The sequence below is a fragment of the Protomyctophum parallelum genome (genome assembly GCF_964188405.1).
Source record: "Protomyctophum parallelum genome assembly, chromosome: 9".
NCBI classification, from domain to species: domain Eukaryota; kingdom Metazoa; phylum Chordata; class Actinopteri; order Myctophiformes; family Myctophidae; genus Protomyctophum; species Protomyctophum parallelum.
Window position 1 is genome coordinate 33,647,205 of NC_139706.1, and position 14,863 is coordinate 33,662,067.

The following is a 14,863-nucleotide window of genomic DNA, read 5'->3' on the forward strand; positions in this document are numbered from 1 at the left end:
ACTTAACGCATTTGATGATATACTCGTCCTATCAAATAAATCCGCTTGATGCCATTTGAAAATAGCCCATCTACAGGCTCACAGTGTATCAATATATTGCAGTATTGATACTTTTACTAGTACAAAATGTGAGAACTTTTTCCACCACTGTCAGTTGGAAAGGTAAAGCCAGCCATTGTATGCCTAGTTCACATCAAACACGGCAGGCTGTGCTAATTGGCTGCTCTACTAACACTTAACAAGCGTGTTTCCTATACGTTATGCTGTTATGTTATGTGTGTAAACATTTTAGTCAGCAGTGCATATGAATGGGTCACCACTGTGTATGATTAAGGCTCCCACATAACATGAGATTTCTTTGAGAGCTTGACTATTGAGCAGCGCATCAAGAACACTGTCTTATGTACGTATTCTCATAATGGTCTATTAGACACTACACTAAATGCTAAAAGCTTGAAAGTCAAATTTGAATTGACTAGAACGGTGCCAGTGGGGCCTCTACAGCGGTGCCCGTTGGGCACTGGCCTACTTGGAATGAATTCCCCACCCAGATATTATGGCTCAATCACAATTCCTCCCTTCGTCCTGGCCCTTAGCCCTTGCCCTTGCTTATGCGCGTTCACGTGAGGGGGAAGGGTTATCTCAATTGTCTTTGGATCGAGGGGTAGGGCCGAGGGCGAGGGGTAGAATCCCCTTCGTTTGAAGGGATATCTCGACGGGACTTCAAACGGAGCAACATCACTGAGGGGCAGTGAGGGCTGAAAGGCGGACGAGGTAAGAAGCCTTTTATGTCCTTTATTATGGAAAAATATTATAATAACCAATATTATTTGAATGTATTAACAATCTGCATCGCCAAAAATATCGCAATCTCTAGCAAAGGTTAACGTTACCTCACGTGAACTAACGATATGATACGGCGTTGCATCCATATATGGATGCTGGGCAGGGGCCCGGTCCAGATCCCTTTTTGGGGCAGTTCTGGAGAACCATGGGTCCGACCGACTGGACACTGGGGCACTGCACCCCCTGCTGTGGTGTGGAACGCATGTGTGAATTTGAAGACGGTGGGGCTGACGGTTCTCGAGTTATGTGGATTAGACAGACAGAGACTTGGTGCATTTATAGATGGATAGATGTGGAAAAAGGACTACTAATATTTTTTTGTTAGCATGGGCCAAAAATTGAGCGGCTATTTTGTATAGGCATTGGTAGATTGATGTATCTGTGTCTCTCTATCCTCCCGACCCCCCTCTATCTCTATCTCTCTCTCTCTCTCTCTCTCTCTCTCTCTCTCTGCATCTGTGGCTATACAGTTGAACACATACACACACACACACACGCATGCACAAACACTCCTTGGGAGAATTGTCTTACAGGGATTTAAGGGTTAGGGTTCAATCAATCGATACTGTGTTAAAATGATCACGCTATTGCTATGAATCATAGTGTTTCCAGCATATCATCTCTGGGGTCTGTGTAAATCTGTTGCTGTGACTACACATTTAGCACCAGGGATTGCATGGGCGTAATACGTGTTAATGTGTAATTTTACACACTCCGCCTGTGTGTCTGTGGATATGCATATGGGTTAGCAGCTTTACAAAGTGTGTGTGTGTGTGTGTGTGTGTGTGTTTTCAGTATCTAACGTCAAGATCTCGATGCTCGCTACCAGAACACCCATTCATACTATTATTGATGCCCGCCACACACAGCTCCCTCTCTATTTGGTCAGCGGCAGCTGACATCACATCCTGAACAATGGCCACCGCGGTCTCTCTCAGGTCTGCCTTCCTCCTCTCCTCCTCTTCCCTCTCTCCCTCATCTCTTAATTCTGCATCGCCGACACCATCGCAACATCCTCCATTTTGTGGAGACCTCCCATCCACCTCCTCCTCCCCCTGCGCAATCCCCCTCTCTCTATGTGCGTCTAGCGCTGACTCTGTTAAGCTAGCAGACACACGTGCGTCTTGACAGTTATTATTAGTGAGGTTACTGCTATTGGCTGTGATTAGTCTTGTGTTAGTGTCTCCGTCTTTGCTGACGATGTTGTTTTGTGGCTGGCCAGGGTCCGTGGGTTCAGCGCCGTCGGCTAACTCACCGCTGTTCACAGCGTTGATGATCTTAGCGTTCGCCTCCTCTTTCCCTCCTCCTGCCTCCTTGCCTGCCTTCTTCGAGGGGCTGCTCTTCTTCTTCTCCTTCTTCTTCTTCTCGCTCTTCTTCTCCCCCTCCTTCTCCCCCTCCTTCTCCTCCTCCTTCTCCTCCTCCTGGTGATTGTGTGTGTCGGAGGCGTTTTCCTCTGACGTGCCGTTGGAGCAGCCATTCTCGCCGTTGGTCACCGGGGCGACGTCGGCGGGGGGCGGGGCTATTTGTGACGGCGCTTTCTCTGCTTCTTTCTCCACCTTGGCTGGCGACTCTTTGGCGACGGGCGCCTCTTGGCTTGGTGCCTCCTTGTTTTCCGCCTCCTTGTTTTCCACCTCCTTGTTTTCCGCCCCCTCGTCTGCGGTGGCGGCAGGTGCCTCAGCGCCATCTTCTCCCTCTCCTCCGCCCTCGCCCTCCTCATCCTCCTTGGCTCCCTCACCCATGTCAACGCTGGTGGACTTGCCCTTACGTAGGATGAAGTTCTTCAGGGAGACCGCTCGGTTAAAGTGGGAGCGCTTGGCCTTGGCTGATTTACCCTCCTTGCTGTCCTCTGTCGCCCCCTCTTCACCTGGAGGGGAAGACATTTTTTTTCTAAACTTAAAATGTGTCATAGATTACTGGAATCAAACTTTTAAATGAAAAATAAATGTAATTGTGATTGTTTCAGAGAGATCTGGGCAGCTTAACAGCGAGCGGTTCAAGGAGGCTCAAGGGTTATCTTATAATAGACAATACATACACAGCATTATGTCCAAAGCATGGTGGATTAATTTAATGCACTTGATTGATAAAATAACACTAGAATAGAGCACCGAAGTCTGACGTCAATATCGGTAGAGGGCGCAAATCCACAGGTTCATGTACTTTTTATTTGCATTGTAATCCCCATAGGGGGATTTTAGATCGCCTCATATAAGAACTGTGTTTGAAAAACAAACATGTCATCCCGGCCGCTTCACTCATATGGATATGAAGAATCAACTGAGTGAGAGAAAACGATTGGCGACTGACTGTCGCAAACGATACAGAGACACCTCTCTGACAATAACGCAGAGACAGCTTGTTTATTTTTGGACCACAATGCTTATATGAAACGATTTTAAGATGACCCCATGTTATTTTCCATAGAGAAATTACTTCCGTGAACCAGGGGATGAGCGAGTGACGTCAGGACTTCAGCGCTCCATTCAATATATTATTATGTATATAATCAATGCACTTTTATGTTACATCTTTATTAGGGGTGCACGGTTATGAAATTATGACCGATATCCGATCTCGGATTATTTGCAGGGTCATGTCTGCCGATACCGATTCTGACCGATTCCAATATTATACAGAGGAGCACAATGGAAACAAGCCAAGGCCCTAGGGGCTTGGCCTAATGCCTGTTAATAAAGTATTCAATCAATCAATCAATGAGATGAGTACACAAATAAAAAGTAGAATTTATCCATTGACGGCCACATTATTATTGCGTCATCAATATCAGTGAAAATCTGCATTATTTTGAGACTGATTCGATACCGATTTTTATGGCCGATTCCGATATGATGTTGATTATATCATGCATCTCGAATCTTTATTATTATTGTAAATATTAAATTTGTTATGGGACCTTCCTTTCTGAAATAAAAGACCCCAGATATCCAACATGGTTAAAAACCACTGACAACAATTATAGTATGTTGCATCTCAGTGACAAATGAATACAAATGTAATCACACTGCAACAATACGCTAATACACTAAGACTAAGTAATCTCACCTGAAGTGGCGGTAGCTGCGTTGGTGTCCTCCTCGCCACCGGGGGCACACTCTGTGTTGGCCCTCTTAGATTTGGGGATGACACGTTTCTTGAAGTTGGTCCAGATCTCGTTGGCGTGTTGCGTCACTGTGCCACCTCCTCCTCCGGCTGCCCCTTTCTCCTCCTCTCCTTCCTCCTTCTCATCTCCCTCCGCCTTGGCCTCATCCTCGGCATCCCCTTCCTCCTTGGCCTCCTCGGCAGTCTCCTCTGTTTTAGGGTTGTCCGAGGCTTCCTTCTCGCCGCTCTTGGTCTTGCCGCTGATCCCCACCATGGAGGAGTCTCTCTTCAGGCCCTGGAAGTAGGGGAGCAATATCCATTTAATACATTACTTTTTTTCTGTAATAATTGTTCATTAATAATCAATCCTTATTCGAGGCATGTCAATATTGGCTAAAAGTCTAAAAGAAAGTTCAAAAAATGCTATAAAAGAGAATTGTGGGCCCGGGCCGGCCTAGCAGTCCGGGCACTTAGGCTGGTAATCCTATAGCCTGACAGTGTGTCGCGGGTTAGATAAAAATATCTTTAAAAGAATAAATGCAAATAAAAATGAATGTGAAAGCGATCTATAAGCTAATGATGCATCGCCATGCAAGACACTGTATACAGTAAATCTGCTATTTTATCTATTTCTTGTGCGCCAAAGTACAAAATAATGTAATAATGTGGTTATGGGGAAAAAAGTCAAGTTTAACCTTCTCGATAAGTCGATACATCAAACACGATAATAATAATATTGCTATATAAATAATAATTGCTGAGATAATAATTGTATAGCTTCATGGCTGACCTGGAAGGTCCAGGAGCGCTTCAGTTTCCACCTCTTCTGGCCTCCAGAAGAGTCCTTGGAGTCCAGTGTGGACGAGTCTCCCCCGCCGCCGCCACCCTCTGCACCGCCCTCCACGCCGCCCTCCGCGCCCTCGTCTCCCGCGGCGGCACTCCTCCTGTGCGTCTTCTGGGCCATGAGCTTCTTGAAGGAGTGCCAGCGCCTCATGTGCTTGGTGGAGGCCTTGCTCTCGCCTCCCTCTGCGCCTCCCTCTTTGGCTGCCTCTGCGCCTGCCTCGCCACCTCCTCCCGCCGTGTCCTCCAGGGTGGAGTCGGCCGTGGCGTTGAGGGCTTCAGGGTCCTCCAGCCGGTCCAGGGACTTGGAGCGGGCCTTCACCTATACCATTTACAATTTCAATTTTGAGATTTAAGCAAGATGCTCCTATCCAGTGCGACTTACGTACGAACGCAAGATGGGAATAAACAGAGTAAACATGAACACCACACACATCACCTCAAATAAACTATAGGGTACCAGGTATACAATGGACATATCCCACTGAGCATTGTTCAGGATATTAGACGTCTAAAACTATAGGGTACCAGGTATACAATGGACATATCCCACTGAGCCTTGTTCAGGCTATTAGACGTCTAAAACTATAGGGTACCAGGTATACAATGGACATATCCCACTGAGCATTGTACCAGGTATACAATGGACATATCCCACTGAGCATTGTACCAGGTATACAATGGACATATCCCACTCAGCATTGTACCAGGTATACAATGGACATATCCCACTGAGCATTGTTCAGGCTATTAGACGTCTAAAATATGTCTAAATGGGCGTCTAAAAATTGGTTATAAATGGTCTAAAAATGAACGTCTATAAACTTAGACCGCTAATTTTAGATCAGTTATAACCCATTTTTAGACGGTTGTCTAAGAGTGAAGTGCTCAAAGTGAACCATCAGGGTTCCTTTTGGGGGGAGGGGTCCTAAATGGACCACTATACTAGTGGGGTTAGGCTAGGGGTGGATGCTCACCTTCGCTCCCTCCTTGGAGCGGTGGGAGAAGATGCGCGCCACAGGTTTCCTGATCAAATCCCTCACGGTGGATTTGCTCTCCACCTTGGCCTTCTCTCCCTCCTTCTTCTCCTCCTTCTCTCCGTTCTCCCCGGCGGCCTCTATGGCTCCTTCCTCTACGCCCTCTGCCGCTGCTCCCTCAACCGCCTCTTTCTCCCCGTCCTTCTCGCCATTCTCCTCTGTGCCGTGCTCCTTCTTCTTCCTGCCCGCCATCACCTTGCCCAGGCCGCTCTTGTTGAGGAAGGAGTCCAGGAAGGAGGTCTTTTCTGAGCCGGGGGCGCCCGCCGCCTCCGCCTCCCCGCCCGCCGCTGCTTCTCCACCTCCCTCTCCTCCTCCCCCCTCGGCGCCGCTGGCGGCCCCTGTGTCGTTGCTCGCCGCCGCTTTGTCGTTGCTCACTGTCTCTTTGTTGATGACGGCTTTGCCGTCTTTACTGATGACCTCGCTGTTGACAGTCTCTGACTTGGCGTTGGCGGGTTGCTCCGCCTCTTTCGCCTTGGTCTCCGCCGCCGGTTTGTTGTCCTCCTGCACCGCGGGGGGGGCCACCGCGGTGGCTTCTGTCGCCGCCATCTTGCGAATGGTTAAAAAAAGTGAAAGAGTTTAAAATAAAAATTATTCCTTCCTTTCCCAGGCCTTCTCGCCTCCTCTCACTCTCTCTGCCTCTCGTTCTCTCTCTCGCCGGTGTGGTGTTCCCTCCCACTGTACGTGTGCTCCCTCAGATCATGGAGAGCAGCGTGGACAATGGTAGAGAGGAGGAGAGAAACACAGCATCCTACTCCTTCCTCTTATACCTCCTAGAGAGAGAGAGAGAGAGAGAGAAATGGGAGGACAGGTGGGAGAGGAGAGAATGAGAATATGAAGAGTGGGAGTCAATGGAGATAGAAAGAGGAGATGAGGGTGAATGTGAGATGAGCGTAGATGGTAAGAGAAGGATGGGGTGGGGAGAGAGAGAGAAAGAGAGAGAGAGAGAGAGAGAGAGAGGCACAGATGGTTAATAGTGTGAATCGACAACGTAGACACTCCATTAGTTTGGTTTGTAATGTGTGCTCCATGAAGAATGGACCTCTGCAGGGAAAAGACACTTTCACACATCCCAACACACCCTCTCAGTGAATACATCCTATGTACAAAATTGTGCTTACATTTCCAAATCACAATCACTCTCGCATTGGCTCCCATCACTGTCATCACAGTTAATTACTGTAATTATTCTCTTCTTTTTCAGTAAGCAACAACGCCACAAATGAAATGCAATTATTCTTATTCACCTGGCTTGAACCTTTGACAATATTGTTCACTTCACATTCATGCAAATAGCAGAACGTCATTTAATTAAATGGAACTCTCCTCGATCCTAACACTATACTATATACAGCATATAAAGTTATAAACATAATGATAAATCTTTATTCCTTTCACTCCGTCTGTCTGTCTGTATGTATCTATCTATACAATACCATAAATCGTAAAGTTATACCCTCACCACACCACTACGAGGTCACTGCAGTGACTCTTCAGACAAACAAACGCACTTTGAAAATAGCAGGCAAAGGCTAATCGGTCGCAGGCTGAGGTGTTTATTTGTTGCTTTCTCATTAGAGTCATTATTGGAAAAACAATAATGTCAGTATGCTGTCCAACAATGTAAAGCAGTGGTTCTGGATCAGGGCCCACCGCGTTTGTGGCCCACCCCTCTGGGTTCTGGCTTGGATTAATGGAACTAACGTAGTATACTTTAATGTTCTTATTTATTATTAGAAAATATATAAATATATATTTTCTTTTTCTAACAATAAATAAGAAGATTTTTTTAAGATTGCGGCTAATAGCCATTGCTAACTTACAGTTCTCGGCCCGAAAAGAGGAAGGGACACAGACTGAAACAATTCTGGCAGTCATCAATGAGGTAAAATCTTCTCTTTTTGCCAATTATTTGGGGGCCCACTTGCAATATCCTCATGGCCCACAAGTTCAGAACCACTGATGTAAAACCTCCAGGTGTGATGAGCATATATGGTCTGCAAACACTGACGGATTCTAATGGCGTCCGCTTACAGCAACACCGAGCAGAGCCACACACATCACTACTGTGCTGTGCTGTGCTGTGCTGTGCTGTGCTGTGCTGTACTGTGCTGTACTGTACTGTGTGTTTATGAATGTGAAACCATGAGTCACCTTCGTAAGCACCGGGAGCAAAACCATTAAACTGTTACATCCTGACTCTGAGGATTTTACAGTGTATTTTAGGAGGAAACCAGACACTACAGGCACAGGGCCATGGACATGAACGCATGCTCCACACACACACACACACACACACACACTATATATAAAAGCGATGAGAGTGAAAGAGACACCAAGTATACACACTGACACAGATAGGAACTTGGAACGAGAGAGAGAGAGCGGCAATCACGCAAGGTTGTGTGTGTGTGTGTGTGTGTGTGTGTAAGAGAGGGATGCTTTAACATACATCACATGCTCCAGATAATCTGGCTGTTTTGCCTCCACTGAGTGACTGCCGTATTGTGTCGCTGACTGCTGGCCACGCAAATTTGTGCCTGGTTGACTGCGTGGCTGACCGGCTGATTTAGAGCCGTGTTGTTGCCTAATTTGTTGGCCGACTGACTGCCTTTCTGATGGTAAACTGCTTGCCTGACAGGCTGAGGCTGGGTGACTTGACTTATTGTCGCACTGCTGAATGCTGACTGACCAGCTAGTTGCCTGTGTGACTGCACACAACATGTACACACTTGCATATGAAGATAATGTTCTAAATATCATGTAGGCTATACCCATGCTTTCACATTTATATAGAGCAGTGGTTCCCAAACTCTTTAGCTTGTGACCCAAAAGAGAAATAGATGTTTGCCCAGGACCCAAACTAATGAAAATAGCATATCTACATGCACACAACGCGTCGCTTCACACCAGGTTGTGAGCTTGTAGATCGGCTATTTTTCACTACTAAAGACATTTGTTTTCTAATTTATGGAATTTCTGAGATTTTCCTCATGCAATAGAAATAACGGTTATGGGTCGCACACACCAAGGACTGCTTTAGTTTTCATCCTTGCATAGTGAATAATAGACAAACGTTGCAGCTATCCAGCCTTCATCAGTGCTGGATAGCCGAAACGTTTGTCTATTATTCACTATGCAAGAAGTTCAGGCCGCTACACGGCCCGAACACCAACATCACACCGCTGAACCGACCAACAAGTCTGAGTCATAGTGTCGGGGGCTTTGTCATGTCTATATATATGGGCGTATCAGATTTAAGGTTATGTCTGAATCATAGTGATGTGGCCGTGTTTTCTATATCTCTCTCTTATCCTGGAATACTACAAAACGATGGAGTGTGTATGAAAAGAAAAACACATCCGCTGCTTTACACCTGTAAACCTGTGATGTGACAAATAAAACTGTGCGTGGAAGTAGCCTCGGTCCCAGCCTTACTCATCCGCATCGGCGGAAGTGTCGGGCCGGAAAACATCCGCCAGATGTATTTCCGCCGGATAAGATATTTTTCAGCCAATCACAACACTTGTTTCATTCACGGAGAATGTAAACCGATTCATAAAGCATCAATGTCAGGTCCTTGAGTGGTACTTCCGCCAAACTCCCGCTACTTCTGCCGATACACTCCACAGCGTAGGTCATGCCCAGCGTGGCCTAGAAGTGACTGACTGACTGGTGACAATGTCTAAAAGCCATTTGTTTTGAATTTCCGTTCCATTACGCTTCCCTGAATTGGCAACCATTTGATCATCTTTGTAGTCTATCTTATTGAAAAGACGATAGACACGATAGACACCCTCGTACTCTGCTGATACGGACAATAAGCTACGCCGACCTCCTTATTAATATAACAGTGTTGCGTGATAATAGCCAATATGCAAGCTCACAATGCATCGCATTGTGACTGTAGGGGGCATCTGTTTGCTTCTTCTACCTAAATTCGGCTGTCATTAAAACCTTTTGAAATTACATCATATTGCAGCCAAGTCTATGGACTTTTTTATTTGTTTGTTTATAGCACTTTTAACAAACATCACATGGTAGCCAAGTCTATGGACTTTTGATATTTGTTTAGGGCACTGACATGACGACGTGCAACGTCTTGTGGCCAATATAAATACAACTTGTGTATGATTTCATTTCATACAAAGACACTGGTATTCATGTCTCGTAACTTAAGTCGTAACGCATATTGTGGCAGTGAATCTGCAATTAATGAAAGCAACTCTGCCACATGTGCAGCCTTCTAAAAGTCAAAATGATGCTTCATTTCAACATTACCAGGCGCCCTCACTTCACGCGAGTGTGATTTTATTATTCACAATGGATTAAACTGATTAGTTCGATAAACGGTGGCAGCGTTTGTGTGACTGGCCGGGCCAGGCATTACCATCAGTCTATCCTCCTGACCACCTGGCGCTCTGTGCCCAACTCAATCCTTCACTGTCGAGTCAAGTGGATCATTGCTTCTGCTTACTAATCGGAGCCATGTGAGGACACTTAGCTTATCACACCTCCACAGCCACAGTCAGAATAATAACACCACTGTTACTGTCCCTGGTGATGTCACAGTTACTCTACTAGGCCAGTCTACCTACCACAGAGGTCCTGTCCTGTACTGTCAGGGAGGACTACAATCTGAATCATGTACAGCACTGGTGTGTCCAAACATGTTTTTAAATTATTGCTGATTTGACTCTATTAAAACCGGGAAGGGGACATTTTAGATTTTAACCACGCTAACCATTGTTATACTTTGGCTATTCAAAAATAGCAGATATACAGGCTCAGATCTACATAGATCTTGTAGATCTGCTATTTTTGAAAAGTCTTGAAGATTTGTGCAAATCCCTGGTCCCTGGATTTTTTTATTGGGTCGGTAGCTGAATACATTACAGGTTTGTGGGCAGTTCAGAAACCCGTCCACCAGTGACATCATCGTATTTTTTTAACATTTTTTTATTATCATGAGAACGATGGCTTCCACTATCGTATTGCAACTTTTCAGGAATAGAAAGCCTGCAGTTTCTATTAGCTTCGATTCCCCATCGATGATGTAAAGATTGTAAGGATTTTATTGAAGGGATAGCCCCTTGAGATGCAGCATCTCTTTTTAGAGGGGGACCTGTAACAAACAAACAAGATACATAAGACGTACAGTACACAGATAGAGACAATATACAAATACATATATAAATACACAGACAGCTTGCTCAGCCTCCCCCACCCACCCCACCAACCACCACCACATCAGCAGTTAAGCAACAGAGGTGTCTGAACTAGCGCGCGCTACTCTCTGCTACAAAGCGACTGGAAGACGAGGTTTACAGACATACCAATAGTAGTCAATCATATGCTGATTAGGCCAGTTGCTGTATAGTGTATATAGCCTATCCGATCAGCGATCACCAGGGGGCAGCGACAACACACACACACACACACACACACACACACACACACACACACACACACACACACAATAGCCTTCTATAATGCTGTGCACATATATTATATATATTAAAAAAAAATACCCAGCATATTTTTTGGGAAGGCTAAGCCTTCCCTAGCCTTACTCACCCGCCGCCTATGCACAGCAGCTAAGATACAGATTACAGGGGAAGAAATGGTACCGTAGAACAGTGGTTTTCAACCTTTTCAGGCCGTGACAACTAAAATGATCCTATTTGAACTGGGGACTGATGTGAAGCCTGTTATCCGTTCGTAATTCACACGGCGCATTAGTCCGACAAGGTTGCTCTGTGTGTTGTTAGGGTTAGGTTTAGGGACAGGGACTGCACATTAGTCCGACATCGCATTAGTCAGACTACGTCGTGGCCAGTCCCATTCTGACCTGAGATCAGATTCTACAAATGCCTTCTACATCCTGACAGTTTTCTGAAAAAGCTATGTTTCTATGTCAGTCGTTCTTCGATTTTTCAAAAATAGCAGACCTACAAGCTCGTATGAGCTTGTATATCTGCTATTTTTCAATAGCTAAAGCATAAAGTAATGCTAACACCAAAAGGGGTTACCGCCCAAAATGGGTTAAGACGCACCCCCTTAACGGTTAAAACTCACACCGTGGCATCAGCGTGCGGTTGTGGTTATAGGGAGGCATACTATGATCCGACGGAGCATTGAATGGTCCGAGGTGCGCTGGGGGTCGGGGGAGGGTTGGGTTTAGGTGTCTGCCCCGGGGGAGGTTAGGGTTAGGGTGAAGGTTTGAGGTAGGTTGTCGATCGGACCAATGCTCCGTCTGATCAAAGTATAGTAACCGTGGTTATAGGGTTTACTAATGAGCAGTCAGACCAGTGCCACGCTACCTTAGGGACAGGGTTAGTAAAGTGGCGAGTCGGACCAACTCCTGTGATCAGCTGATCAGTCACATGCTCTCTCTCCATCTGATTGGGGCGGGGCTATTTACCACTTCCTGTTCACAGCTTCTTCTTTCTGCTGCTCTGCCATCTTTTGATGCACTAATGTTCTTGTTTGTTTGTTTTTCAAGGTATTAAAAGGTCTTAAAAGTCCTTAAATTGTCACTTCCCTTCCATTTGAGGACAGTGGACACCCCTGGGCATCTGACTCCCGACACACAGGGTGTGAACCCTGGGGATGCAGCATTGATCATTGTGAGCCAAGAATGCACTCAGCAGTGAACCAACCACTAAAACAATCTGGCACCGTGTCCTGTTTTACTTAAGTAACACAGTATCAATACTGCAATGTTGAACTTGTCTGTTACAAGTAAAAGTCTGGAATTCAAATATATACTTGAGTAAAATACAGTATAAAAGTAATAAAGTAATAGTATCAAAATGTATTTAAAGTACCAAAAGTTGAAAGTACAGAATGTCCCCTTTCAAGTTTTCAAATGTAGGCTATACAAATATTTTGAAAGCAGCTCTACAAGCTCATTGTGAGCTTGTAGATCGGCTATTATCATGATGGCCAAAATGTAGATAGTGCTTAAGCAATTAAATCACATTAAACAAAAATATATAAATAAATGTAGTGTAGGGAAAATACAATAATTTGCGTCTGAGATGTTGTGGAGATGTTGGAAATTGGAAATACTCAAATGGTACAAAAAACTCAAAATTGTACTTAAGTGAATTACAATTTACAATTTAGGCATTTAGCAGACGCTCTTAATCCAGAGCGATTTACATTAAGCAAGAACAAAAAGCATGGGAATACATCACAAAAAAGCATTTATCATGAAACATGCATAAGCTAAGAAAGTAACAGTGGAATATCTATATTATGAGACTATAGGCCTACATATAAACTATATATCTATACTACTATGCTATACATATGTATTATGGCGTGCTATGACTGTCTTCATAACATGCTATAAGTCTGTATCAAATGCTATCTAAGTCTACAGAAATGCTATCTAAGGGGGTAGGATAAGTGCTATGGGCCATGATGGAGTCTGAAAAGGTGGGTTTTCAGACTACTAGAATGTACTTAGTTACTTTCCGCCACTGTTTAGGTGTTTGACGGCTTGGTGTGCGTGGTGTGTGACCATGCCCTCATGCAGTACAAATCATCTGCGCTTCAGCCTTCTGTCATCTGAGTATCATAAGCTCTAGGAAATATGAGCGTGATGTTAGCCAGACAAATGTTTGGTGAGAGCTGAATTTGGCGTGCTCACTGCTCAATCTCCTTGTTTGGCTAATCATCTTGTGTCTGCAATTAGGAGAAGACAGGAACACAGCTTTGGGTGTGTCCCATCAGGAGAAACTCTTTAACAATCCAATCTAAATGTTTTGGGGGAGAGACACGTTTGCTGCCAAGTTCTGTGAGTCGATTGCGACGCTCTTCATCTCACATTCCAGTAATCCATTATTCAGACCTCCCTGCACTGTAAAATCCTAAGTGTTCCACTATTGCATTTATAACTGAGAGAACAAATGTAACCAAATGGACCTGTAAGGGTCCACATTTTAATTGGCAATCACTTCTACACTGTCCTCTTTTCTAATATGCCGTGCTATATTCCATTCCATTCTAGTCTTTTCTAAATCTACTCGACTCTTTTATTAGATTCCTTAATTCTGTTTGCTCTGCTCTACGTTGTACATTAAGCATTGTTATTTTGCCCCCCACCACCCTGTTTTATTCCAATGCTGTGGCCCCCATTGGTCTGGGCTGTTGCGTGTGCAGACAACCACACGCCTCCTCTGACACACAGAGTCACAGGGGTATCACCAGGAGAGGGTGTACTGTAACACATTGCAGTTCACGCTATCTCCCCCCACATCCCCTCCCTGGCTGACCATGGGAGCCACTAATGCAGTCAGTGACCAGGACACAGTCCACTGCCGGCTTCCCTCCTGCTATCTAACCAGTGTTGCCATGTCCATTTCTTGTGTGCTTTGTGCTTGTTTTTCTGTAAGTTTGCTTGATAGGTTGAGCTTGTTTCTATAATGTGTAGATTTGCTTATTTGGGCTTGCTGCCGAATGTTTATGCCAGAGGTTCACATTTGGCTACAAAACCCAACTTGAAATATTTTTTGAAATATGCAATAATGATGACACGCCCAAAATAGGGACATCGAGTTGATGTCACAATACTGAACTGAATTTGAATTGAAATTAAAAAGGTTTATACATGCTGTATATATTTTTATGATTTTCTTTTTTTCTCAGTTTCCTCTCCTTTGCATTTGGCCCCACTTTGACCACCTGTGTAATTCTCTATTCAGTCTCATCCACCATTGCTTGTCACTCCACTCATTTGGGCTGATGATAGCATGCAAATGCGTGTAATTGACTATGTCTTCCGTAGCCATTCGGTTTCACCTCTCCATCTTCTCGTGGTCTTACGTCCGCCCATTTTGGCAGGCACAGAAACAAATGGCCTTTGTAACTCATGATTCTGCTCTGCTGAATAATGGAGATGCAATTTGTTGTCACGATATCAGTGTCTGTTGTACACTTTTATTATGTAGTGTTGCCCTAGTGTTTCCTGTTCTGCCTAGTTGTGTTTGCCTGTCTTGTCTCACCTCCCTGTGATTACTATTTTTCTCCACCTG

General features: G+C 44.9%; 2 protein-coding genes across 2 annotated transcripts in view; one reads left to right on the forward strand and one right to left on the reverse strand.

Moving 5' to 3' along the window:
* Window positions 1–12,463, forward strand: part of LOC310864163 (transmembrane protein 87A) — a 62,265-nt gene extending 49,802 nt beyond the window's left edge. Inside the window, exon 21 of the mRNA XM_083772747.1 lies at window positions 12,325–12,463. The gene's annotated coding sequence lies outside the window, so the exon portion shown is untranslated. The remainder of the gene's footprint in view (window positions 1–12,324) is intronic.
* Window positions 1–14,863, reverse strand: part of LOC310864162 (uncharacterized protein) — a 37,901-nt gene that overhangs the window by 3,629 nt on the left and 19,409 nt on the right. Inside the window, exons 2-5 of the mRNA XM_083772743.1 lie at window positions 5,763–6,592; window positions 4,736–5,107; window positions 3,910–4,240; window positions 2,102–2,710 (exon numbers count right to left, since the gene is read on the reverse strand). Of these exons, the coding sequence (XP_083628869.1) occupies window positions 2,102–2,710; window positions 3,910–4,240; window positions 4,736–5,107; window positions 5,763–6,368 (1,918 nt within the window). The 5' untranslated portion in view covers window positions 6,369–6,592. The remainder of the gene's footprint in view (window positions 1–2,101; window positions 2,711–3,909; window positions 4,241–4,735; window positions 5,108–5,762; window positions 6,593–14,863) is intronic.